Source organism: Girardinichthys multiradiatus, chromosome 20 (assembly GCF_021462225.1).
Source record: "Girardinichthys multiradiatus isolate DD_20200921_A chromosome 20, DD_fGirMul_XY1, whole genome shotgun sequence".
In the NCBI taxonomy this organism is placed as follows: domain Eukaryota; kingdom Metazoa; phylum Chordata; class Actinopteri; order Cyprinodontiformes; family Goodeidae; genus Girardinichthys; species Girardinichthys multiradiatus.
Genome location: NC_061812.1, coordinates 30,440,420 through 30,465,148, shown reverse-complemented (window position 1 = coordinate 30,465,148; position 24,729 = coordinate 30,440,420). Strand labels below are relative to the sequence as shown.

General features: G+C 40.9%; 1 protein-coding gene across 2 annotated transcripts; it reads left to right on the top strand.

The window, feature by feature from the left end:
- The first annotated feature begins 3,567 nt into the window (after positions 1 to 3,567).
- On the top strand, positions 3,568 to 24,454 carry LOC124856643 (transmembrane protein 198-like). 2 transcript variants are annotated; one of them, XM_047347317.1, is made up of 5 exons: positions 3,568 to 3,825; positions 18,534 to 18,783; positions 18,921 to 19,496; positions 22,123 to 22,200; positions 22,422 to 24,454. In XM_047347317.1, exons 2-5 carry the CDS (start codon positions 18,630 to 18,632, stop codon positions 22,472 to 22,474), a joined length of 861 nt encoding a protein of 286 aa, XP_047203273.1. In that variant the 5' UTR covers positions 3,568 to 3,825; positions 18,534 to 18,629; the 3' UTR covers positions 22,475 to 24,454. The 2 variants fall into 2 exon arrangements, with proteins under 2 accessions (XP_047203273.1, XP_047203272.1); XM_047347316.1 differs by having other exon boundaries at positions 22,123 to 22,271.
- The last annotated feature ends 275 nt before the right edge of the window (positions 24,455 to 24,729 follow it).

Genomic DNA, 24,729 nt, shown 5'->3' with positions numbered 1-24,729 from the left:
TATATTTTAGATTCATTGCACACTAACTGAAATATTTCAGGTCTTTTATTGTCTTAATACGGATGATTTTGGCATACAGCTCATGAAAACCCAAAATTCCTATCTCACAAAATTAGCATATTTCATCCGACCAATTAAAAAAAAGTGTTTTTAATACAAAAAACGTCAACCTTCAAATAATCATGTACAGTTATGCACTCAATACTTGGTCGGGAATCCTTTGGCAGAAATGACTGCTTCAATGCGGCGTGGCATGGAGGCAATCAGCCTGTGGCACTGCTGAGGTCTTATGGAGGCCCAGGATGCTTCGATAGCGGCCTTTAGCTCATCCAGAGTGTTGGGTCTTGAGTCTCTCAACGTTCTCTTCACAATATCCCACAGATTCTCTATGGGGTTCAGGTCAGGAGAGTTGGCAGGCCAATTGAGCACAGTGATACCATGGTCAGTAAACCATTTACCAGTGGTTTTGGCACTGTGAGCAGGTGCCAGGTCGTGCTGAAAAATGAAATCTTCATCTCCATAAAGCTTTTCAGCAGATGGAAGCATGAAGAGCTCCAAAATCTCCTGATAGCTAGCTGCATTGACCCTGCCCTTGATAAAACACAGTGGACCAACACCAGCAGCTGACACGGCACCCCAGACCATCACTGACTGTGGGTACTTGACACTGGACTTCTGGCATTTTGGCATTTCCTTCTCCCCGGTCTTCCTCCAGACTCTGGCACCTTGGTTTCCGAATGACATGCAGAATTTGCTTTCATCCGAAAAAAGTACTTTGGACCACTGAGCAACAGTCCAGTGCTGCTTCTCTGTAGTCCAGGTCAGGCGCTTCTGCCGCTGTTTCTGGTTCAAAAGTGGCTTGACCTGGGGAATGCGGCACCTGTAGCCCATTTCCTGCACACGCCTGTGCACGGTGGCTCTGGATGTTTCTACTCCAGACTCAGTCCACTGCTTCCGCAGGTCCCCCAAGGTCTGGAATCGGCCCTTCTCCACAATCTTCCTCAGGGTCCGGTCACCTCTTCTCGTTGTGCAGCATTTTCTGCCACACTTTTTCCTTCCCACAGACTTCCCACTGAGGTGCCTTGATACAGCACTCTGGGAACAGCCTATTCGTTCAGAAATTTCTTTCTGTGTCTTACCCTCTTGCTTGAGGGTGTCAGACCCTTTTAATAATATGCTAATTTTGGGAGATAAAAATTTCGGGTTTTCATGAGCTGTATGCCAAAATCATCCGTATTAAGACAATAAAAGACCTGAAATATTTCAGTTAGTGTGCAATGAATCTAAAATATATGAATGTTAAATTTTCATCATGACATTATGGAAAATAATGAACTTTATCACAATATTAGCATATTGTGATAAAGTTCATTATTTTCCATAATGTCATGATGAAAATTTAACATTCATATATTTTAGATTCATTGCACACTAACTGAAATATTTCAGGTCTTTTATTGTCTTAATACGGATGATTTTGGCATACAGCTCATGAAAACCCAAAATTCCTATCTCACAAAATTAGCATATTTCATCTGACCAATAAAAGAAAAGTGTTTTTAATACAAAAAACGTCAACCTTCAAATAATCATGTACAGTTATGCACTCAATACTTGGTCGGGAATCCTTTTGCAGAAATGACTGCTTCAATGCGGCGTGGCATGGAGGCAATCAGCCTGTGGCACTGCTGAGGTCTTATGGAGGCCCAGGATGCTTCGATAGCGGCCTTTAGCTCATCCAGAGTGTTGGGTCTTGAGTCTCTCAACGTTCTCTTCACAATATCCCACAGATTCTCTATGGGGTTCAGGTCAGGAGAGTTGGCAGGCCAATTGAGCACAGTTATACCATGGTCAGTAAACCATTTACCAGTGGTTTTGGCACTGTGAGCAGGTGCCAGGTCGTGCTGAAAAATGAAATCTTCATCTCCATAAAGCTTTTCAGCAGATGGAAGCATGAAGAGCTCCAAAATCTCCTGATAGCTAGCTGCATTGACCCTGCCCTTGATAAAACACAGTGGACCAACACCAGCAGCTGACACGGCACCCCAGACCATCACTGACTGTGGGTACTTGACACTGGACTTCTGGCATTTTGGCATTTCCTTCTCCCCAGTCTTCCTCCAGACTCTGGCACCTTGATTTCCGAATGACATGCAGAATTTGCTTTCATCCGAAAAAAGTACTTTGGACCACTGAGCAACAGTCCAGTGCTGCTTCTCTGTAGCCCAGGTCTGGGGAATGCGGCACCTGTAGCCCATTTCCTGCACACGCCTGTGCACGGTGGCTCTGGATGTTTCTACTCCAGACTCAGTCCACTGCTTCCGCAGGTCCCCCAAGGTCTGGAATCGGCCCTTCTCCACAATCTTCCTCAGGGTCCGGTCACCTCTTCTCGTTGTGCAGCGTTTTCTGCCACACTTTTTCCTTCCCACAGACTTCCCACTGAGGTGCCTTGATACAGCACTCTGGGAACAGCCTATTCGTTCAGAAATTTCTTTCTGTGTCTTACCCTCTTGCTTTAGGGTGTCAATAGTGGCCTTCTGGACAGCAGTCAGGTCGGCAGTCTTACCCATGATTGGGGTTTTGAGTGATGAAGCAGGCTGGGAGTTTTAAAGGCCTCAGGAATCTTTTGCAGGTGTTTAGAGTTAACTCGTTGATTCAGATGATTAGGTTCATAGCTCGTTTAGAGACCCTTTTAATGATATGCTAATTTTGTGAGATAGGAATTTTGGGTTTTCACGAGCTGTATGCCAAAATCATCCGTATTAAGACAATAAAAGACCTGAAATATTTCAGTTAGTGTGCAATGAATCTAAAATATATGAATGTTAAATTTTCATCATGACATTATGGAAAATAATGAACTTTATCACAATATGCTAATATTTTGAGAAGGACCTGTATATCACCCTGAACACATAATGAAAAATGGTGGCGACAGCATCATGCTGTGGGGATGCACTTTTATATCAGGCACTTTTAGGCTGGTCTAAATTGATGGGAAGATGGATGGACCAAAATACAGAAAAATCTTGGAAGAAACCTGTTAGAGGCGGCCAAAGACTCCATCAAATTGTGCTTATGGCCCCATAAAATCTTGGGCCACCCCTGGATAGCTATTATTATTTACAAAGAATGTTTAATCCGAAAACAATAGTTTAAATTAAATTAGCAGCTAATAGCCCTATCAGTTCACCATTGTTTCCTTTCTATACAACAGCAGGTTAACATTCAGTTTAACAGCTTGTTAGGACAGCTAGCCCCCTGGAGGCTGCAGTCTCCTCCCAACCAGAGCCGGCCCCCCGGTGCCCCCCGGCCGTCCAACCGACCAACCGCCCACACTGGATGCTGATAGGAAGGGGAGGATTACCCCGAGGCGCGGGGGGAGGAGGGAAAACTTTTCTCTTTTTTGTTGTGCTATTTATTTCAGAAAAGGAGCTGAGTTAAGATATTATTTATTTCTTTAAGGGATCCAGATTTGGACTTCTGTGGAGACGGAAACTTTAACGGTTTAGCGCTGAAATCAGCTCCAACTTTCCTCACATCTGCCGTCAGAAGAGGTGGTTGGGGGGGGGGGGGAGGGGGGGAGAAAAACAAAAAAGAAGCAGAAACACAGATTTGCATAGAGCAGAGAGACGAACAAAACGATGCCGCTCTAGTTGGAGGAAGCCTGTTGAACACTTTGCTTCGGGACAAAGTGAGAGAGAACCGGTTGTCCCTGGTAGCTAGCTGCCCTGTCTTTGAGCTTTTGAATGGTGGGCTGTTTTTCCTGCCGGACAGAGCCGATTATCAAGAAGTTTCAGCTGAAGAACCAAAGCAGGCTGGTCGGTGAGTATTTACACATCCTCTTCTGAAAACTTCAAGCTTTCCTCACGCCTTTACCGCCACCTTTGCATTAGCCTGGATCGGTAGTTTCTTCCCAGATCTTGACTGCTTGGTGCCAAGCTCTACGGCTGGAGATGTTTGTGAGAGCACGTAGCCTGGCTGCCTCCATGGCTGCAATAAAGCAATTCTATTTCAAGGACATTATTCAACTTATCCTTCAGCCTTTGAGGACATGGACGTGATGAGCCAGATAAATAAAGGCTGCATTCAAACGCACTGAACCAGGCGTTCATACCACAAAGTCCCACAAAAATGTGTCTTCATAAGTCCTGGCTTGATATGCAGAACTGGTGGGAATCCAGAATTAAAACAGGGTGGTCCAACTCTCATTCAACACGAATTTGGTAATATTTTACTTAAATAGCACCAAATTATTAGTTTCAAATGACCTTATCCGCATAAATAACCAGCATGTACGAGCCGGCTACTCGATATTCAATATTTACCAGGGTTTTAAAAAGCTAGGGGTTTCCTAAACTTCCAAGTCCTTTCAATGAGGTGCCGGGAGTTTACTCTGGCGGTTTTAATCACAGAGTAACAGCAAGGCCTCTCCCAGACATGTTGCTGGGCACTGCCAGTCAGCTGGCTAAAACTGGTTTTTAAAAGAAAAAATGTTTCCAGTCAGTGAAGTCTTGGAAACGGAAGGAGCGCCACCTATCACTTATCCACATAGCGACTGTATAGACAAACGGCACGGAGATTTTAAAAGTTGTTTGCTTCAAACGTAGGTTCAAACCTCAAAAAGTTTGTTATGCCCTGGTTTAAAGCCCTTTTAACTAGATGCCAGAGAAAGTGGCGTATACAGTAAACACAGCAAGCCACCCTCCTAGACCTATTTTGTTGCACACTGCCGATCAGCTGGAAGAGAAGGCTACTACTTTTTATTTTCCTGCTTATGTAAAAGACCAGTGTTGTGAACAAAAATAAATGCATTTCTTGTCGTCAAAAGCACACACAGAGATAGCTTGGAAGCTACAGGAGCACCCTCATCTTTCTTCCTAAAGCAAAGCCTTTGAAAACTAAGATATGATGACCCAAAGTAATTAGGCTGATTAATATAAGCATTGAACCAGGCATTTATATCAAGTGTGTGTCCAACAAGAGTCCAACGCTGTATTCGAGTTTTCTCTTAAGTCGGAGCTCGGATATGAAAATGACATCGCCCGTGTTTAGCCGGTTCTGGTTACGAGTTGGAAAACTAGCAGGACTTGCTTATTGTTGTGGCGCTAGCTGTGATTAGTAATACAAGCTGATAACAGTGTATTTCTCTCAGTTTTTATGTGGTTAAACAGGAACAAAACATGCTCACAAGGGAATATTTTACAGCACTACATGTGCCGCTTGTTTCACGAGAAGCAAACAGAAGTGGTAATAAATGGCTTATACCAGCAACTTTCCCTACATTTCCTATGCACTGCAGTCATATAGGGTTCTAAACTCAGGGTTGCTTGAGGAGCTCCAACTTTCATAGACAGAACTCCAACTTCACGGACCGTTCTGGTTGTATTTCAGACAGGAAATACTCAGTTGGAAAGAGAACACACCACAGGTGTCTAAAAAATGTCATCCAACTCTCATTAAAGGGTAATTTGAGTTTGTTTTGTTAGGTTAAACTTAAGCAGAGTCTAATCCTTTTTTAAAAATCTTTGATGTGCATCTGCATTAGGCATGGATCGCTTACTGGTTGCAAGATATATCAAGGGTTTTCAAGAGTTACTGTTTCTAAAACAGCTGAAACAATTTCCATCCTACTTTTTGCCCTTTGCAAACTCCTTGTTATAAGATGCCTGTGAAAATGCTAGAGTGAGGAGAGTTTTTACTGGCTGTTTGAATCATAGAGTAACTTGTCCCTCCCCGTCTCCCACTTGTTGCCATGCACTGCTGGTCAGATGGCTGAATAAAGGCAAATAGGCTAATATACTTTTCCCTTGCTTACAAGAGAGACAAAATCTAGTGTTCTGAAAAAAATATATACTTCTGGTTTTGAAAAACATGAACAGCCATGGTTTGGACATTGACAAACCGCTACCCATCTTTTCTATAAAGGTAATGCCGTTTTAAAAGTACAGGCGGCAAGCTAGCTTTATGTAAAAACAATTAAACCATGGGATCATTACTCAGGGGTATCATCCTGTGAGAACCTCATACAGATCCATTCCTGGTAAACATACATGAAATATCTTTCACCCTCCCTTGTGAAACAGTTATAATGTCTACTTATGGCCCATGTAGCTCTCAGAAAGCCCTGCCCTTTGGTTTTACTGTGTGATCAAGCTTGGGATTGCCTTTGGTTTGGAGCTGTGATGACAGCCTTCAGGTCCTGTCTTTACTGGGATGCTTACAATCTGTACTTACAGCCACTCAGCGTAGAGCAGAGCTCCTCTAACTGCCTGCACCAGATGGTTTAATCCCTGTGAAAAGGCAAAGAGGAAACCCTTCCTCGCTCTGGGGGGAAAATAAGAGGAGGCAGGAAAAGAAGCACAGAGAGCCAGAGGCTGATCAAAGTTAGGCTGCTCATGTTTTTCGTTCTGTCCTTATTGTTTTGATGAGATAGAAAGTAAATGTAAGGGTAGTGGATCAACCTATGTTCCTAAGCTGTCTAGTTTATGTTTATATTATTAGGTGGCTGTAACAGAGGTAGTCTATCTTGGGAGAGCTGAAATGCAGAACAACATAAGCTTGTATTAGAGATGGAGGAATCTGGTGACTACTGGCTGCAAAAAAACCCTCATTGTCCAAATGGTAACTACAACGAAAGTGGTGGCAGTAAAACATCCTACTACTTTGACTACTTATAATACTTTAAACATGGCTCAGATGACAGGGTGCTCAGCTGACTTGGAAAATGAAGGACATAGAAGATATTCTAGGTTTGCGAGATTGCTGTAGGAGGTGCAGTGACCGCAGAAAGGAATTTAACAAAGAGAGCCACACTAAATGATAGAGCTGCTGCTGACATATATGGGAACTACACTGGAGGTCTGAACCACTGCTGTGTTTTTATCTGCCTCTCTGTATTTTAAAGCACACGTGTCTTTCTGCACAGATGACCAGTTGTAACACTGATCTGTTAAGTTCTTGCACAATAACCTGCTCTATATAGAAGAAGGTAAAAAACGTAAGTCTAAGAACGTTTCACTAACATTTAACAAAGCAAACACAAATGCTAAATCCAGATGTTTGGACCACCTTTAATTTCTCTACACTTTGGCAACAGCGTCATTATATTTTCACTGGCATGGAAAACAAGAATGTTTGACATGATCTGATTGCTTTTATTTAAACACAAAACCAACAAACCTTTTTACTGGTATTTATAATTTTTTAGTTTAGAAAATCAACAGATCAGGATCTTATTTTTGAATATTGTGACAGCGGCAGTATCTAACCTTTTTTTCAATATTTTTTCCCCCATCATCAACATATCCTCACAGCTCTCCATGAGCTTTAGCATCTCTGTCACTTACATCAATATCTGTGCAAATCCAAAACTTCCTACTGGCAAAGTATGTCATTGACGAGCAGAGCTTGAATGCATCGCACAGGGAAATATTCCAACCTACCAAATATTCAGATGCTTGTGATGCACACGTTAAAAGTGCAATAATAATTCGATATATTCTGCAGCTTCACTTTCTACTGATTATTATAGCTTTAATAACATCGCCTATCCAGTTTATTTATTATATTGAGTTTTACATATAGAAAGAACAGCCACTAAATTTAGTGGTAGTTTTCAAGCTTTCTGCTGAGGTAGCCATCTTGTAGTCAACTGCTTGACAGACAAGCTGATTGTAGATTTCCAGCTGTAGTTTTGAAGCAGTGTTACCTTAAAAAAGATGGTGAAAACCATGGTTGGAGACATTGTTCAAACTGCCTAATTTAAAATCACAGGAAGGGTATGGTTGGTAAATTAAAATGAGTTTTAGAACCTTGGTATACCTTGATACCAGAACATTACAACACATGGTGTTGTGTGACCTGATCAATGAAGAAAGTGGAGAAGTGGAATGATAAATAAAACCTCCAATCATACGGCAAAGTCATCTTTTCCTCTTCAGAAGATAAAACGTGACATGGCTTGCTGGAAGCAATGCATAAAGAGTCGACTCAACATCTTTTCAAAGTACTGGATAATATCTGAATAATGACATTTCTCTAACGTCATTATACTGCTTGGTGATGATGTATGTCCAGCGTCTCGCCCGGTGGCATTCCTGCATAATTTGTGGTTACATTTAGGGTTTGTTCTCCAGCCTGTTCACATGATCCTATTCAGAGCCTCAATGTCAGGCTCTCACTAACATATGGACATAGCCTACTGAATGCTCCTCTTACCCACAGACCTTAATACAGCGTTATGGAACGGCCCCTCCTTACCCCACACACTCTGCACTCCACCCAGAACTTTTGAATTACAGCTCTGACTCGGTGCATCTCAATCTGGGGATGGAAATCACTGTGTTAATGAGCATGGGCAGCGCATGACACATTAACATGTATTATGCAACAACATGTGAGTCTGTCACTTTGTATCTGCCTTTTTCCCCTGCAGATTCTATGAGGCCTGAAGTTTAGAGCAACATTTACAATTAGATATAATCCAGAGTGGACATTATTAGTACACAGAGGTAAAGGACAACATATTTAACAAAGATGTTTTGAAATCATCTAAAGTTTATCAGGAGCTATTGTGTTAAAAATCGCACCAGTTTCTTTCATTTTAAGAAATTCTATTTCTACACTAATACAAATATTTAGCATAATGACAAATTTCTCCACTTCCAGACAAAGATTTCTAGAATATCCACACATGCTTTGTAGACTGGATATACAGAGATTTCCATATAGCAGCCTTCTTCATGCATGTCAACCACAGTGTTCTGTGCTAGAAACCACAGCAGCAGACAAGATGGTGTTTGGGGGATTTTCCACTCCTGTTTTACTTTGTTCTGGTTCTGTTTCCCCCAAGTTTCAAATATAAGCTCAACAAGTTGAGCATCTGATAGGGAAATGTAACTGAAACTCTGTGTCTGTGCTTCAGTTAACCTAGGGTGGGGACTCTGGTGACGAAAATGTTGGTTAATCACAATGAATCTTGTTGTGGTTCTGAGAACCGCTTGGACCAGAACCTCTCCGCGTCTTCCTTTTAGTTACAGAGTAGCCGTTGCCCAGGCATATGCCTTATAGCTACCATCTAATTTATAAAGGTATTAATGAAATAAGTTTTTATTTTATTTTGATGTTGTTATTCTCTGTATCGCCATCTAATGCAACATTCATATTAAAGCCTTTTCATTGGAATACCAGAAACCGTATAAATGGAAAAATAAAAATCAGAAACAGTTTTGTAAAGGCTTCACAGGTTGTCAAAGATGCGTATCTGTTTTAAGTAGATAAAAAAAAAAAATGTGTTCAGCTAATTAGTTTTTTCTTTAAAGCACAGCATCTGTCATATTGAGTTTAACGGATTTGACCCACATGCAGAAAGCAATTCAGGAGACGGTAGTGTTCGGTGAAGTGTTTATTTACAACTGGGTGAATAATGCAGGGAACTGGAACCAGGATGCAAACTGTAGAAATAAACAAGAAGGTAAGCAGGGATAACTCTGGGGCTGAGCTCATAAAAATAATAAATCTGTCTTACAAAGAATGGTGGAGGGATCTGCCAGAGGGGGGAGTGGAGAAACCAAGTAGTTGTTTGTCGGTGGGACTGAAGTTGGTGGATATGGTAACCCAGGAGAGTTTGTAATCCAAGAGGTGCGATGGAAGGAGGAGGGTGGACAGGGTTCGCAGATGGAGATCCGAGGTACGCAGGAACCAGGAGGCTGCCAGCCGGCGTGATCCAACGAAGTCATGAGAGACTTGAGTCTTTGTTCATGGAACTGGATTGCTTCCTTCCGGAAGACGGTCTATCCAGGCAGGACTCGATGCAAGGCAAAATCAGGTTCAGGAAACCTGCAGGATACAAATACAAAGTTACTTGGTGTACAAGGCGAGGTCAAAGGCAAAGGTAACGTGGCTGAGTAGTACCACTAAGGGCAACACTCTGGCACTGAGTTGCTGGCAGCCTCCTCCTTAAATAGTCGTCTGCAGAATAATCAGGGGAATAGCGAACACCTGTCACCTCTCCTCCAGATTCCACGCCATCTAGGGGCTGAGCACATTAAAAGCACCAACAGACACACAAAGCACAGATCCTGACAGCATCTTTAAAAGACCGTTTTTAACTTGTTTTAAAGGGAGTTTTATTAATGGCATTTGTGAAGCTTCTAGCAGCGTTTGTTTAATCGTGTAGTTTCAGTGGAGGGGAAGAAGTGTGGAAGATTCCTCAGCGCTGGAGTTTGACACATCCGAGACGTATCACTGGGTTTCAGATTTGGCCCAGAATATTTCCAACAATCAGCTCAGCAGTTTTTAGCATATTTGATTCAGGAAGTTTCATAGCAAAGACGTGCTTGGATTTAGCTCACTGACAACCGACCAAAAGTAGCAATGGTAGATTGTCTGTTCCTATAAGTTTATATTTAGACATTAATTATTTTTGAGACATCTAAGTGTAAATGTGACTACAATGAGCTCAAATACAGTCTTTTGATTTATGTGAACGTGTTTTTTTTAGTCAGATATATATCATAGTAGGTGCTGTGTGCAAAATCCCTTCTCAGTCGCAGCCATACACATTTGAAACTAGTGAAACAATGGTTTTACTTGTAGATCAGCCTGCAAGACAGATTAAAAGCTTATTTTTATTGTGACGTTATGCTGCTTGTTTTTCTTCTCGCTTTTGGTCAGATGTCTCAAATCAAAGTGTTTATTTAACCAGCTATATTTTCAGATGTTTTTTGTTTTCTACGTCACCAGTCAAGGGTTCTCAGCTTTGATAATCAAACTCCTAAGTTCTGTTTCTGCCCACCAACACAGGACTGAGTTCCTGTTGAAACATGATGTTCCACTTCCTCATTTGGTCCTGAGCTTCCTACCATGGAGGGACAGGAAGCTCGCTGTTTGATGTCTTGCTCAAAATGGGTTAAAGCGCGTGGAGATGCTATTGTGATGATGAGCTATGATGTAGAGGTTCATGCTTAATGCACTATTGCATCATTTTATACCCCTGCTGAGACCATTGGCTTGGTACCCATAGTTACTGTTGTCAAGTCTCAATCAGTCTATCTGCTGGTTGCTTTGTTGAGCCCTTAAGGTGGAATGATTTACAACCACATGTGTTTAGACCTGAGTGTATCTTCAAAACAGGCTTGTCAGACAGCAAAGCTGTAACACAGCAGGTTTTTTGGCTCCTCAGCTGGTCTTGGCTGTCATCTGAGTGGAACACTTGCAGAATCTCCGGCTGTGACCACATGAGACCACCCCCTGATTAAGCACACCCAAATTAGCTATGTGGGGAACTTAAGTCAGCCTTGCACCTTCCCCAGCAGCTGAGCACTCTAACCTGCTCAGCTCAGCAGCCCATCATTTTATCAAAAGGAACCTAAGTCCAGCATAACATTCTTACAGCTCCTCTGCAGCTTGCTTTTTTTGTCACTTGTAAGTAAATGTTTTTCCCTGCAATTAAAAGGGGGCGACCTAATTATTTATAAACATTTAATATTTACTGACACTCGTACTCGTTGTCTTCCGCTTCATCTGGGACCGGGTCGCGGGGGCAGCAGACTCAGCAGAGAGACATAGTCCCTCCAGCGTGTCCTGGGCCACCCCCTGGGCCTCCTCCCGGTGGGACGTGGCTGGAACACCTTCCCAGACATGGGAGTCCCCCCCACCTTTACTGATACTAAACGCATAAACGCCCAAGCAACATTAAAACCAGAAAAATATGTTTTTATTTATTCTTCTGATAAGTTTTTACTGTTTGTGTTTTTGTTGCATTTAAGGTGTAAAGTAGAGATTTCTTGAGCTGATTTTCAATTTTTCTAAATGCAGATTCCTACTTTGCGCTGGTCCGATTTCTCAGCATGTGACTTTTTATTTTTGATTGAAGTGTAAATTTTACTGTGCTCTTAGGTAAAATCTTAAGGTTTTTCCACCAGTGCTAAAGCAGAGCTGATGTTAGAGTCGGTTCTGAACTGATACCTTATAAACAAAGTTAAAAACAGTTTCGTTAATGTGATCTTTTGTCATTCCCATGCTATTCTGATCTCATTTATGGGCTAGATTATAGCTTCATAACACTTTAGGTCTTTATTTCTCTCTTTGCTCATCCAAACATAAAAAAAGAGTATATTAAAGAACATGTTTCTGTAAGACTGGGCTGCATAGAAAAGGGGCTGAGCTTAATCTTCTATTCAGTTTGTACTCACAAGCAGTGATTTCTGACTTCCAAGTAAAAAAAAAAAAAATAAAATGTCTAAAGTTGGAATCCTGACCTGGGAAGCCAAATAATGTTCAATGTACAATGTGGCTTCATATTAAAGCTTTGAATGTTGTTTAAACAAACTGTTTATTTGTACCTCTGACAGTTTGTTTCACACTAAAGCAATGTCAGCATCACACTTCCTGTGAAGTAGTTCACTCCAATGTCTCTGTCTCAAGTTACCTCCCTTCATCACAGTGGTGTCTTATGTCAAGGCAAGCTTGGAAGTTTATGCTGCTGGGTCAGAATAGAGCCATTATGGAGCAAAACAAAGACTCTGAGGCCCATGCTGTGACCTCTAGTGGCCCTCCGAGGAAACCATGCAGACAAAAAAAGGGGCCCACATAAAGATGCCTGGGAGAAGCAAGAAAACTGCTAAAGCCCAAGTTGTTTGCTTTAATATAGATGCCTTCTATACAAATCCAGTGAGCTGGTGACTGACAGCAGTGGGGGGACTCTAACTGAACTCTCTTGAGGACCCACAAAACCGCCTGATGATGAATTATCCTTGAGGTTGAGTTGCAAGAGAACATGCAGTGCAAAGTAAACTAGTCTTCAGATCTGCAGCTTTGACAGAGTATTAGGAGACACTAAACTATACTTTACTGTTAAAACGTCATATGTATGTTTATTCTAAAAGCACATTTTACACTCCAAACAGGGACAGTACAAAAACCCGGTTCTACGTTATTCAACAATTTTCTTCTTGTGTGTGTTTTGTGCTTGGTTTAGCAGGTGACTAAAACTAGACAATGCCTGATTGGCAGTCCATCTATAACACTGAAAATTTCCTTTCTTTGGAGTCTGTGGACATTTTTACTAATGGAAGAAGATGCAAAGTTTGTTACAGATATATGTTATATCTTTAACATGTGAAGTCAATAGAAACACAATAGCTGCAGGAGGCAAATATATTCTTAGTCCACAAGATGACAAATTAATGCTGTGTTCATTTTGCTTCTAAAGTCTAGCTGAAGTCAGGGAGAGTTTTTTTGTGGCGGTAGCTACTGTTAGCAATGTTAGGTAAATACATGTTCACAAGCAGAGGTTCTACAGCACAAGCACCTAGTTGATGCGTATGGTTTTTGCAACGAGCACCAACCAGGAAGGGGGCGTGCACATTCCCATTTTTTTACTTTATGCATGAAGTAAAAGCAGCATGGTTTTTAAAAAGAATAGTCATGGTTAAATATAAAAAGTATGTTTTCCAAAATGTTACATAAACTTCAAAATGACCCAAAATGTAACACTTATAAAGTCAAAGTGGGTAGTTAGAGGTGTATATCATACCCCAGTCACACTATTGCGTAACAACCTTCCAATGGTGGGAATATGGAGGGCCAATCCTGCCATAAATAAGAATATATACAGAAATAAATAAATGCTCAATAAATAAATAAGCATACGATTAAATACACAAAAAATGCAGTAAATAAATAAATGTAAGCAGAAATGAACTTATTTAATGAGACATAAATGTATATAATTTATTAGCCTTTATATTTATTAAGAGGCGGGACATCGTTGAGGACTGACACTGTCGGAGGTTGGACAGTGGGAAGCTGAGGTCGTTGCCTTGCAGTTATGGCGCGCTGTGTGGTGGGGGGACGTGATGTGACGCAGTGCGGGTGCTTGGAGCGGGGCTGTTTGCTTGGCTTGCTGTATTGAGCTGCAGAGCTCTTAAGGGAAGCTGCTAATAGACTGGAGGAATTAGAACGCTGTTAAGAGGTCGGACACTGAACATCTGCCCGCCGAGTTCATCATTGCTAAATGCTTTTTGATGGACAAAAGCCACGCAGATTCGAGCTATGCAGGCTAAAGCTAACCAACCCATAGGCAGAAGTTGACGCCTGAAGACACGGTACCTCCTCATTTGCATTATGAGGCAGAAATGCATACAGAAATGTAAAAAGCACAGGCATAAATAAATAACATTAAACAAAAATATAACAGACATTAAATATTAAAACATACACATAAATAAATACATTTAGAAGTAAGTCATTAATAAATAAAGTTGAAAATTGTAATGGATAATAAATAAATAAGGTAATTATTACAAAGGTGAATAAATAAAGAAGCTAATTACATTAGATATAAACATTTGTGTGCCGTTGAATAATTTTATTGCTGCCTATATTTATTTGCTGCATTTTATGTGTATTTATTCGAATGTTTATTTATTCATTGAGCATGTATTTATTTCTGTATATATTCTTAATTATTGCATTGGTCCTCCATATTGGAAGACATGATGCCGTAGGAAAATCATGCTTCCTATGCATTTAACACTGTAGCACACACAATTAGATCACCACAAAAAGCAGCCTGCAATAGTTTTTTTCTGGAGCACAGATGTATTCCACACAAATGCACCACTGCAACTGAATCAGTGCAGCTGTGGCTCCAATGTGACTGCGAGAACGCAAAAAAGATATCACCAAAATCTCATGCTAAGCTTTGCAGATGCTTTACTCAGCTTGAGATGTTGGAAGCTTGAAACCATAATTGAAGCTTATACCGTCGCCTCCTGTCTGATTAATTTGGCTAATAATTACCAGACAACCAGGGGGCACTAGAAGAGCACAAAAAAATGTAGTTTCTCATCCTTAAGAAATTTAACGAGATGGTGACATCACAAAAAACATAATGTACCCGGTAATGACAACAGAACACTGTTTCACACCATGGTTCTCAGTCGACACGGACTATTCATGAAAGGAGTGTATAAAAAGTGATCCGACAAAATCTCCTTCATTTCCTCGTATTTAGACACACGTAATAAAGGAGCTTTAGAAATGCATTTTCTCTGTTGATTCTACTTCTGTGAGAAATTTTTTGTTAATGGTAGATTTCAACTGCAGCAGCATCTACTGTTTAAAATGAGAACTGCAGTGAGTGTGGTGCACCTTAGGCTAAGGTAATCTCTAAAGGGATGTTCTTAATGTAAGTTCTCCTGAGACTTTTACAGGTCCAAGCTTTAAGCCTGCCACTGGTGTAACAGCTTCCGCAACGAAGAGTGCTGCTGTCAGAACGAAACTGTAACTTTTCATGTGGTCCATTCACTGATATGAAAGAGATCAGATTTTTGAGTTTCTGACCGGTCAGGGCTCTTTAAGCTGAAAATTGGTTCATCTCTAATAAGCTCTTGAATGCAAGAGACTTGAGGGAGTTTGTTTGTTAGTATTTAATGAAACATTTGGTTAAAAATGGCTGCAGGACTTTTGGTCCCATTTGTCTCTTTAAAGGATAGGCAAGAGGAAGTGAGGGGTTACAGTGCTCAGGTGTTATTTTTCAGACGCTCATATTATTTACAGCAAAGTCCCTTCCTTATCATATATTGACATATTTACAGCCAGTAGACGTACCCATAAGGCAAGGCAAACTCCTTGGTCTTTTGTTGAAGCACAGGTCATTACCTTTTTCACAGATCAAGCTTCTTTCACTGTGCGACCCAACTGTCCATGCAGAAAAACTTCACACAATAGAAAACCCCTCCCCTCTCATCTCCGACTCTGACCTCATTAATTCAGTTCACCCGTCACTAATAATTACAGCTCATAATATGATGGAATTACAAAATAAATCAAACAAAATGGTGGATAATGCAATTATGGATAAACATGCAGCAATATTTTAGCTATGAAAATACCCACAGTGGGGAAGATGTTCAACTTCCACAATGGCATTGAGATGTAATTGTTTTGTAATTGAGAGTTTTTGTACAGGCGTGGGAAAGGTAACGTGACATACAGGTCTGTTGAAATGCAGCTCCGTGTAGAAAGCAGGTAGGCAGAGGCTTTTTCAAATCTAAACTTGTCTGGTTTTCCATACCAGGTGTCGTATGGACTGGATAAAAGCCAGCTAGGTCAAAAAGCATAAAACTAACAGCTACTAAGTGATGGAATTTAATCTACATTACATCAGGCATTTGTTCGTTATTTCATTTCAGTTACATTTCACTTTTACATGAATCATTTTCCAGTTTAAACATGTAGGAAGCATATTTCCTCTTTTTTATGTTTCCGATGAAGAGTTAGATCTCAGCGCCAACCAAACCCTGAAGGAAACAAAAGTTGTTTTTTTTTTAAACTCCATTCAGATTCAGGGTTTGGTTACACAAGATCTGTTGGAAATATAGAGTTTATTTTGAAATGTACATCATACACCCTCCTGTTGTCACAAAGCTTCTCTTCTTGCTTTAAGGCAACAGTCCACACCATCATCCTGCCAGAGCGCTGTTTGTTGTATTTCCTCACAGATAACAACATTTTGTTTTTTCTCATATTAAAACCGTTTACATAATAATACATATCATTTTTTATATTAAAGAGCAAAAATTTAATTAATGCTATCTGTTCCTTTTTTGGTCTTTAAAGCAAAATTGCAGTAACAGATAAAGGCCTGAAGAGAATAGGTACAGAAAAACTGTGACTAAAGAAGAGAGGAGAACTTTCCACTGGTCTCATTTTTTCCTAGTAAAGTCATTCCTGGGCAGGACACACAAATTACACGGCCTCATGTCTGCAAACATGTCAAAACAATTGTGGCCCATTTTCCCCCCCAAAAAAACCCATATTTATTTTGGAAACATTTCAAGGTAAGGATGAGACAGCAGTATATAGGACAAAAAAGAAAGACGCTGGATGTTAGTAAGCACCAAAGACAGAACTGACTGTTCCTGACTGTTTGTCTGAGGCAGACAACGGCAATAAATTGTAATCTGATCTCAGCTGCGGTGAGCTCATGCAGCAGGCCTGCCAGCAGTCCCGGAGAGAGGGAGCAGTCCACCCATACGCCTTCAGCCATGCTCCGGCACTCTGTGGCTCCCTGCAGACCTCTCGGCTTAAATGTCAGATCATTTTTCAAGGAAAATAGAGGGTGGACGGCTTCTGAAATAGAAATCGTAAAGAAGAATATGAAAAGTTCTGGAAAATGTTAGATGTTTTGTCTAACAGGAACAGTAATCGTTAATATTGCGAATGTGTGTCTCAGGTTTTAATCTTCCTTTTTAATAAGGGACAGTTTGTATAAATTGAGGAAAAGAAATTCATTAAAAATAGAAAATGAATAAAAATTACATAGTTGGAATTGGGGTGGAGACATTTTTCACTGGAAAGCCAAAATTGCAGATAATTTCTAATTTCATTTTATCAAAATTACCAAGTTTTAGCAGACATTAAATAACTAACATATTTAAACTGTAGAAATACAAAACCATACTGCTCTTAGTGCATGACCCCAAGCTCCTGAGAGGAAACAGCAGATTGATTTTAGTGATTAAAGCTGGATTTTTTAAAAATCATTTACCAATAGCAGGTGCACCTTCAAGACAGTTTGGAAGAAGTCCTGATATATTAGAAGAAAATCAACTCCACCTTTGCCACGTCAGTGCCTTGCCACTATTAAAACCTCTTTCAGCCGTTTACATTTTGTTACATTACAACCATAAACCTTTGTGTATTTTAGTGGAATTTTAACATTTATGGGTTTTAGTATAAATTTAATTTATGTCTAAGAATTTGAAGTGTTGCAAGCCTAATACCCCTAAATAAAATTCAGTGCAACCAATTACCTTCAGAGGCTACCTGATTAGTAAATGGAGTTTACCTCTGTGTAATTTAATCTGCGTGTCTTCTGTGAAGGCTCAGAGGTTTGTTAGAGAATATTAGAACAGCATCACGAGGACCCAGGAGCACAGCCGACAGGTAAGAGGTAACGTTATGGAGCAAGCAAGGATAAGTTGTAAAATGATATCAGAAGCTTCGAACATCTCACGAAACACTGATCAAGCAATCATCCAAAATGTCTCCATAATCCTGTTTGCTTTTTATCAAAACTACGTATGGAAAACAGCAAACCGGAGGCAGAATCATGCATGACTCTGCTCTAAACAGCATGATTCTGCCTCTTTAGATGTTCATCTTTAGATGCTCATCTTAACCACCTCAACAGCCACAGCTAGATCGGAGCACATTCTCATGCTAGAACGGTCCAGTCAAAGTCTAGACCTGCATTTATTACACTGTGACAAGAAATCAAAGTTGATGTTCACAGTCATTCTCCATCCTGTATTTGTTAGAATGATAGAGAAATACTCCAAAACACCTGCAGCTGTATGCACCAAAGCTGGTTCTACAAAGAAATGTATTGGCTTAGGGGGGCTGAATACAAATGCACACCACCCTTTTAAAATCTTTTCCCCTGCACTGCACAATTATGTGCTCCTTTGTGTTGCAGTAAGTGTCTAGGTTTTCATAAAGCTTCTTCTCTTCTCTCGCAGTCACCAATCCTGCACAGATGGACTTAAGATAACAGCTGAAGGTCTACCCTCATCCTGAACTTCAACTGGCCTCGAGGCCTCCAGTGTTCAACCAAAATGACTGATCCCACTAGGCTGAGCCCTGGGGGCGGGGGGGCAGGTGTGGCCGAGGTCGACGCCTGCACTTTGGAAATCGAGAGAAAATATGATATCATCCCTACAATCATCTGCTCCATGTGTTGCCTTTTTGGGATCATCTACTGTTTCTTTGGTGAGGGCCCCTTTCCTACACTGAGACCAGATTTGTTCACAGTTCGTGCAATATTTAAAGTTATACCTTTGGATTACTGTTAGTTGCTCTGTTCAGTCTAGCTCTTTATTTTTCTTTTTTTGTGTTTCCAACTTTAGGTTACCGCTGTTTCAAGGCTGTCATGTTCCTGTCCGGTCTCATGTTCGGCTCGGTTATCATCTTCTTGCTGTGCCACAAGGAGCACATTCTGGACACTCAGCTGAGCGTGGAGGCTAGCGCAGGCATCGGCCTCGGAATCGGCCTCCTGTGTGGTTTGGTCACAATGCTGGTGCGAAGCGTCGGCCTCTTCATGACCGGCCTGCTGCTGGGACTCCTTCTGGCTCTTGCCGCCCTGCTGGTCACTCACCAGTTCTACACGCCAACCACGGTGTGGGTGCCATTGGGCACTCTGCTGGGGACGGGGATGCTGTTTGCTGTGCTGACGCTGCAGTGGCAAAAGATCTTCACAATGCTCTCCACGGCTGTGTTTGGAGCAGCTATCATGACCGTGTGCGCTGATTACTTCGTGGAGATGCTGGCTCTAGCCAATCACGTGTATGACTGCTTACGCCTCACACCTGGGCCGGCGCTGTGTTGGTACAGCTGGGTCATTCTGGGCATCTGGCCTGCTCTCAGCCTCATAGGAGTTCTGATCCAGTGGAAACTGACAGATGGCAGCTTCTCACACACTGAGGGTAAGGATAAATTACAACATAATTTAGGAAAATTATTGCAAATGTTCTTTTTTAACTTTCCATGTTTCATTTATGTGTTAAATATAAGTATGAATTTTAGTCTCGTAGCTTTATTTCTGAGTAGTCAACTTCTGATTGAAGAATAAACACTTCATTAACTTGTAGATGGCTAAATGTTTTTCCTTCATCGTTTATTTAGGTGAAAGTTTTGCAGTCGCCTGCACGTATGGTATTTACATTTGCTGTGATACAACGATGTGCAGTCTGGTGCTGCTCATTTCACTCCCTCGCCATGGTTGTTTTATTTCCAATGAAATGTTTTAGTTGGATCTGGGGCCATAAAATATCTCATATTTCATTAGATTCAAAGGGCCCAAACAGAGATCAGGGTGCTGTTACACACTTCTTAGTACAACCCTGGTAACACTTTGTATGGTGCGTTCACTGAGTCAGCGTTCACTGGGTTATGATTGGCTGGTCACAAGTTGGGTCCGATCAAGCTGAATATTGGCCAATTTCGGAAACCACCTGGATTTCTCTGAAAAAACATATCGCAGCTGAAGAAATGTCCAGAAATGTCCATCTCACAGAGTAAAAAACGGCTTTTAAAGAAGTGAAGGATTTCCAGACCACATTGTTTTTTTTTTGTACATTTCAGATTCTACATCAAGGAGCTGCAATACTTAAACCTCCTCCTTTTTTGATTAGTGTCCTCAAATTAAAGCTGACGTTCCGCAGTTCGTAATTTTATATGATTAGCTTGTTTCTATTTTATATAACAGCTAATTAAAAAAATCTATGCGCAATGTTACTTGGCAGATTTCCTATGAAAGTAAAATTTGGGTCATGTTCTGTTAGGATACATCTCTCAGGCTTGAATTGTGGACATTTTCTGAAGTTAACATTTAAGGCGTAGCTCCAAACCTCAATAGGAAATATTTTGATGCCAAATGTGGACAGAAGTGACAGAATGCTTTTTTGCTAAGCCCAGAAGGGCTCTAGTGGAAATAAGAGAAACTCTGTACTATAAAACCCTGAGGGTAAAGTCCATTTAATATCCAAGAACGTGCAAAACAAGTAAAGTAGTCTTAAGTTAGTGTGGAGAATGAGAGTTTTATCGTATGATTTATAGCCTCTCAAAAGAAGAATCTCTAAGTGATCACATGAATAAGCATATATCAGCCAGAGCAAAAAGTCAGAAATATAAATCATATACAGGGGTTGGACAATGAAACTGAAACACCTGTCATTTTAGTGTGGGAGGTTTCATGGCTAAATTGGACCAGCCTGGTAGCCAGTCTTCATTGATTGCACATTGCACCAGTAAGAGCAGAGTGTGAAGGTTCAATTAGCAGGGTAAGAGCACAGTTTTGCTCCAAATATTGAAATGCACACAACATTATGGGTGACATACCAGAGTTCAAAAGAGGACAAATTGTTGGTGCACATCTTGCTGGTGCATCTGTGACCAAGACAGCAAGTCTTTGTGATGTATCAAGAGCCACGGTATCCAGGGTAATGTCAGCATACCACCAAGAAGGATGAACCACATCCAACAGGATTAACTGTGGATGCAAGAGGAAGCTGTCTGAAAGGGATGTTCGGGTGCTAACCTGGATTGTATCCAAAAAACATAAAACCATGGCTGCCCAAATCACGGCAGAAATAAATGTGCACCTCAACTCTCCTGTTTCCACCAGAACTGTCCGTCAGGAGCTCCACATGGTCAATATACACGGCCGGGCTGCTGTAGCCAAACCTTTGGTCACTCATGCCAATGACAAACGTCGGTTTCAATGGTGCAAAGAGCGCAAATCTTGGGCTGTGGACAATGTGAAACATGCATTGTTCTCTGATGAGTCCACCTTTACTGTTTTCCCCACATCCGGGAGAGTTACGGTGTGGAGAAGCCCCAAAGAAGCGTACCACCCAGACTGTTGCATGCCCAGAGTGATGGTTTGGGCTGCCATATCATGGCATTCCCTTGGCCCAATACTTGTGCTAGATGGGCGCGTCATTGCCAAGGACTACCGAACCATTCTTGAGGACCATGTGCATCCAATGGTTCAAACATTGTATCCTGAAGGCGGTGCCGTGTATCAGGATGACAATGCACCAATACACACAGCAAGACTGGTGAAAGATTGGTTTGATGAATATGAAAGTGAAGTTGAACATCTCCCATGGCCTGCACAGTCACCAGATCTAAATATTATTGAGCCACTTTGGGGTGTTTTGGAGGAGCGAGTCAGGAAACGTTTTCCTCCACCAGTATCACGTAGTGACCTGGCCACTATCCTGCAAGAAGAATGGCTTAAAATCCCTCTGATCTACTGTGCAGGACTTGTATATGTCATTCCCAAGACGAATTGACGCTGTATTGGCCGCAAAAGGAGGCCCTACACCTTACTAATAAATTATTGTGGTCTAAAACCAGGTGTTTCAGTTTCATTGTCCAACACCTGTACTTAAAAAGTTGGGTTTTTTTTTTGTTTTTTGTTTTTCCTGAACTCAAAAGGTTTACTGAAAGCATTTGTTTAAATTTCATGCCAAATGTTTTGTTCAGTGTTTCACAGACATGATTTAGTTTCTAAAGGCTGGTTTCAAATTGCCCTTCGTCTTGCAGTTGTCATCAGTCGGAGGCAGAAGCGGGTCCAGCTGATGCGGATTCGAGAGAAGGACACCAAGAAGCGACAGCAGGCAGGTGGGCAGGAAGGCACATACCGTCGTAAACCCACCCCAGTAAAACGTTACGCTGGGGATCTACTGGCACCGGTCAGTGTCTCCCAACAAGGCGGGGGCTGTAGTGACTTTTTTTTCTTGTTTATTTAAATCCGAGTGAGAAAAGAAATCTTCATGACTGGGGAATGTTTTCTAATTTTTCTGCATAACTCATCTCTATTTGTTCTTTGTTCTTCTTTTCAGAGCTACCTACAAAGTCTGCGAGACCGGCAGATGGGAACAGGTACTTCCCTTAGCAGCCTTGGCACCACAAACCAGACCATGATCGACATGGACTGCGAGACCGGCTCCATGGTCCCGCTCACAGCCACAACTCCGGTCGTCAGGATCTGAGCAACACAGAGACAAGGAAGGACTTCCTGGTGGAAGGTATCTTCAGCAGGAAGATTCCTTTAGTTAGGCGGCTTCCTAACTCCGAGCACAACGTTTTAACTGCTCTTATTGCTGTGAAGTAGATCTGGTAGCGAGGATATTTTTTCCTGGTTTCACTGTCTATGTAAAAAGCATCAGACTCTGGTTTGATGGTTTTAAAACCACTGTAGCCACTATGTGTTTCTCAGAGAAACCATTTCAAACAGATACCGAAGAAGGTCTCCCATTTCCACTTATTGTGTATTTGATACATAGCAACAACAGGAAGCCTCAGAAACAGATGTATCTCTGCATTTGGTGTACTGTACTTCAGAAGTAAGTCATTACCATCAAGAGTTTTGGTGTTACATGCTAGTTGGATGGTTGTAGGATTTAAAGAAGTAACATGTTTGATTTTGGGTTTGTTTTTTTGTTTTGTTTTTTGCTAGAGCATACGGATCAGTCTTTGAGATCTGACCTGCTGGTTCAGATTAGATTTTTAGTATCTATCACATTAAAGAGAGCAAATCTGCTACACGTTCCCCAATAGAAGTTCCAGTTTTGAATTTAACAGAAAATGAAGTACCTACTTGAAGATCCCCATTTATACATCACAACTCACGTCCCTAACCTTTATCTGAACCTAAAAGTACATCAGGGGTGCCTGCCGTTGGTTGTTTAATTTAACGCCAAAGATGGAAGATTGTTCAGTGCTTGTCCACTTAATGAATCATTAAGTTTCAGTATCTGACCTGCTGATCACCAATCAGAGCTGATCAAGGGAAAATTGAGACTATCCAGCAAAGAGATTTTATTGGAAAGGTTTCTCTTTTCTTGGTATATTTCCTATTTTATTGCATTTAGTGTATCGTAAAAAAACAAAAATCAGGTGTCTCAATATTTGATCGCCTGTCAGGGAAAACTGGCTGATTTTGATACGATTCACTGGTGCATCACAAGTCATTTAAATCATCTTCAGTCATTGTGTATACATAGACAATAAGTCGTGGTAATCCATCCAACAAAAAAATATTTTTGGAGAATTTTACTTTTCCATAAGCATATTTATATGCTGTTGCCCCTCACGTTGGAATTATTTAAGACACATGTCTTTTTTTTATTTTGGTTTAATAATTACTGTGAAAAATCTGAAAGCATTAATCAACAAAGCTTTGAGAAGAATAAATCGCTTTGTAACGATCATTTCATGAGAAGGTAAACGATATTTTATCGTCAACAATGTATTCTCATGATCCTCTGCATTAAATTGCTGCATAAATGGAGTGCTTCGTATACAAGAAGGTTATTTACTGAAAAAGGTCAAGAGTTCTTAGTTTTGATGCATGTAATGAATAGAAGTAAAATAAAAAAAAAAGGTTTTGATTGTTCAGAATCTGCCGATTACTGATCAGAGCTTAGTGAGGAAAAATTAGCTGATTTCTGATCTCTGGCCAATGGATTGGTGCATCTCTATTTTTTTTATATGGAGTGTGGATAAAAAGCAAGCTATGATGTGAGTACTTGGCGTCTGACAATGTAAAGTATGGAAAATCCAGCAGATAAACTGTCCTCCAGGGTCAGCTTTAGCACTATCTTAGATCCGCTTTGATTTTTACATCATAGCTCCTGTCAGAACACAGTGAAGATTTTATGCTGTTTTGTCAACATCATTTATGTGATAACCTAGAACCTGATAGTGTTTTTACAAACAAAACCAAGCATTTGGTTTTTCTGCCTTTTTTGTAGTATTTTTTTATTTTTTATTTGTTGATGCAGTTTTTCAGAAACATCACACTTGTTGCCTGAATGTGTAAATACCTGTTAATAGAGTTTTCACAGATTTGAATAAAAACAGTTTTAACTCATTTGGCTCCGTTGTGCTACGCTGTTTGTCTCCTCTGGTGCTTAGCAACTTGAGCAGCATTATGTCCTGGATTTTTCATCAGCAATAAAGAGGTCATAGGGAGGATTTCCCACCCTGCGATTGGTTGGAGTTGCCATGGCACCTCCAAATTTTTTTCTTCTCTTTTTTTGCAGACAGCACAATGCAGGACAGACCGTTCTTTCATGACCGTGAACATCACATAGTTGTCTGTTTTGTGTGTAATTGTGAGCAGCTTCTTCTACTGACAAAACAAAA

What these genes read in the sequence shown, in the direction of transcription:
- LOC124856643 (XM_047347316.1), top strand. Translation starts at nt 18,630, where the DNA reads ATGACTGATCCCACTAGGCTGAGCCCTGGGGGCGGGGGGGCAGGTGTG. An exon ending in CAGCTTCTCACACACTGAGG is followed by an intron (nt 19,497 to 22,122) that starts GTAAGGATAAAT and finishes TTCGTCTTGCAG; the next exon opens with TTGTCATCAGTCGGAGGCAG. An exon ending in CTGGGGATCTACTGGCACCG is followed by an intron (nt 22,272 to 22,421) that starts GTCAGTGTCTCC and finishes TCTTCTTTTCAG; the next exon opens with AGCTACCTACAAAGTCTGCG.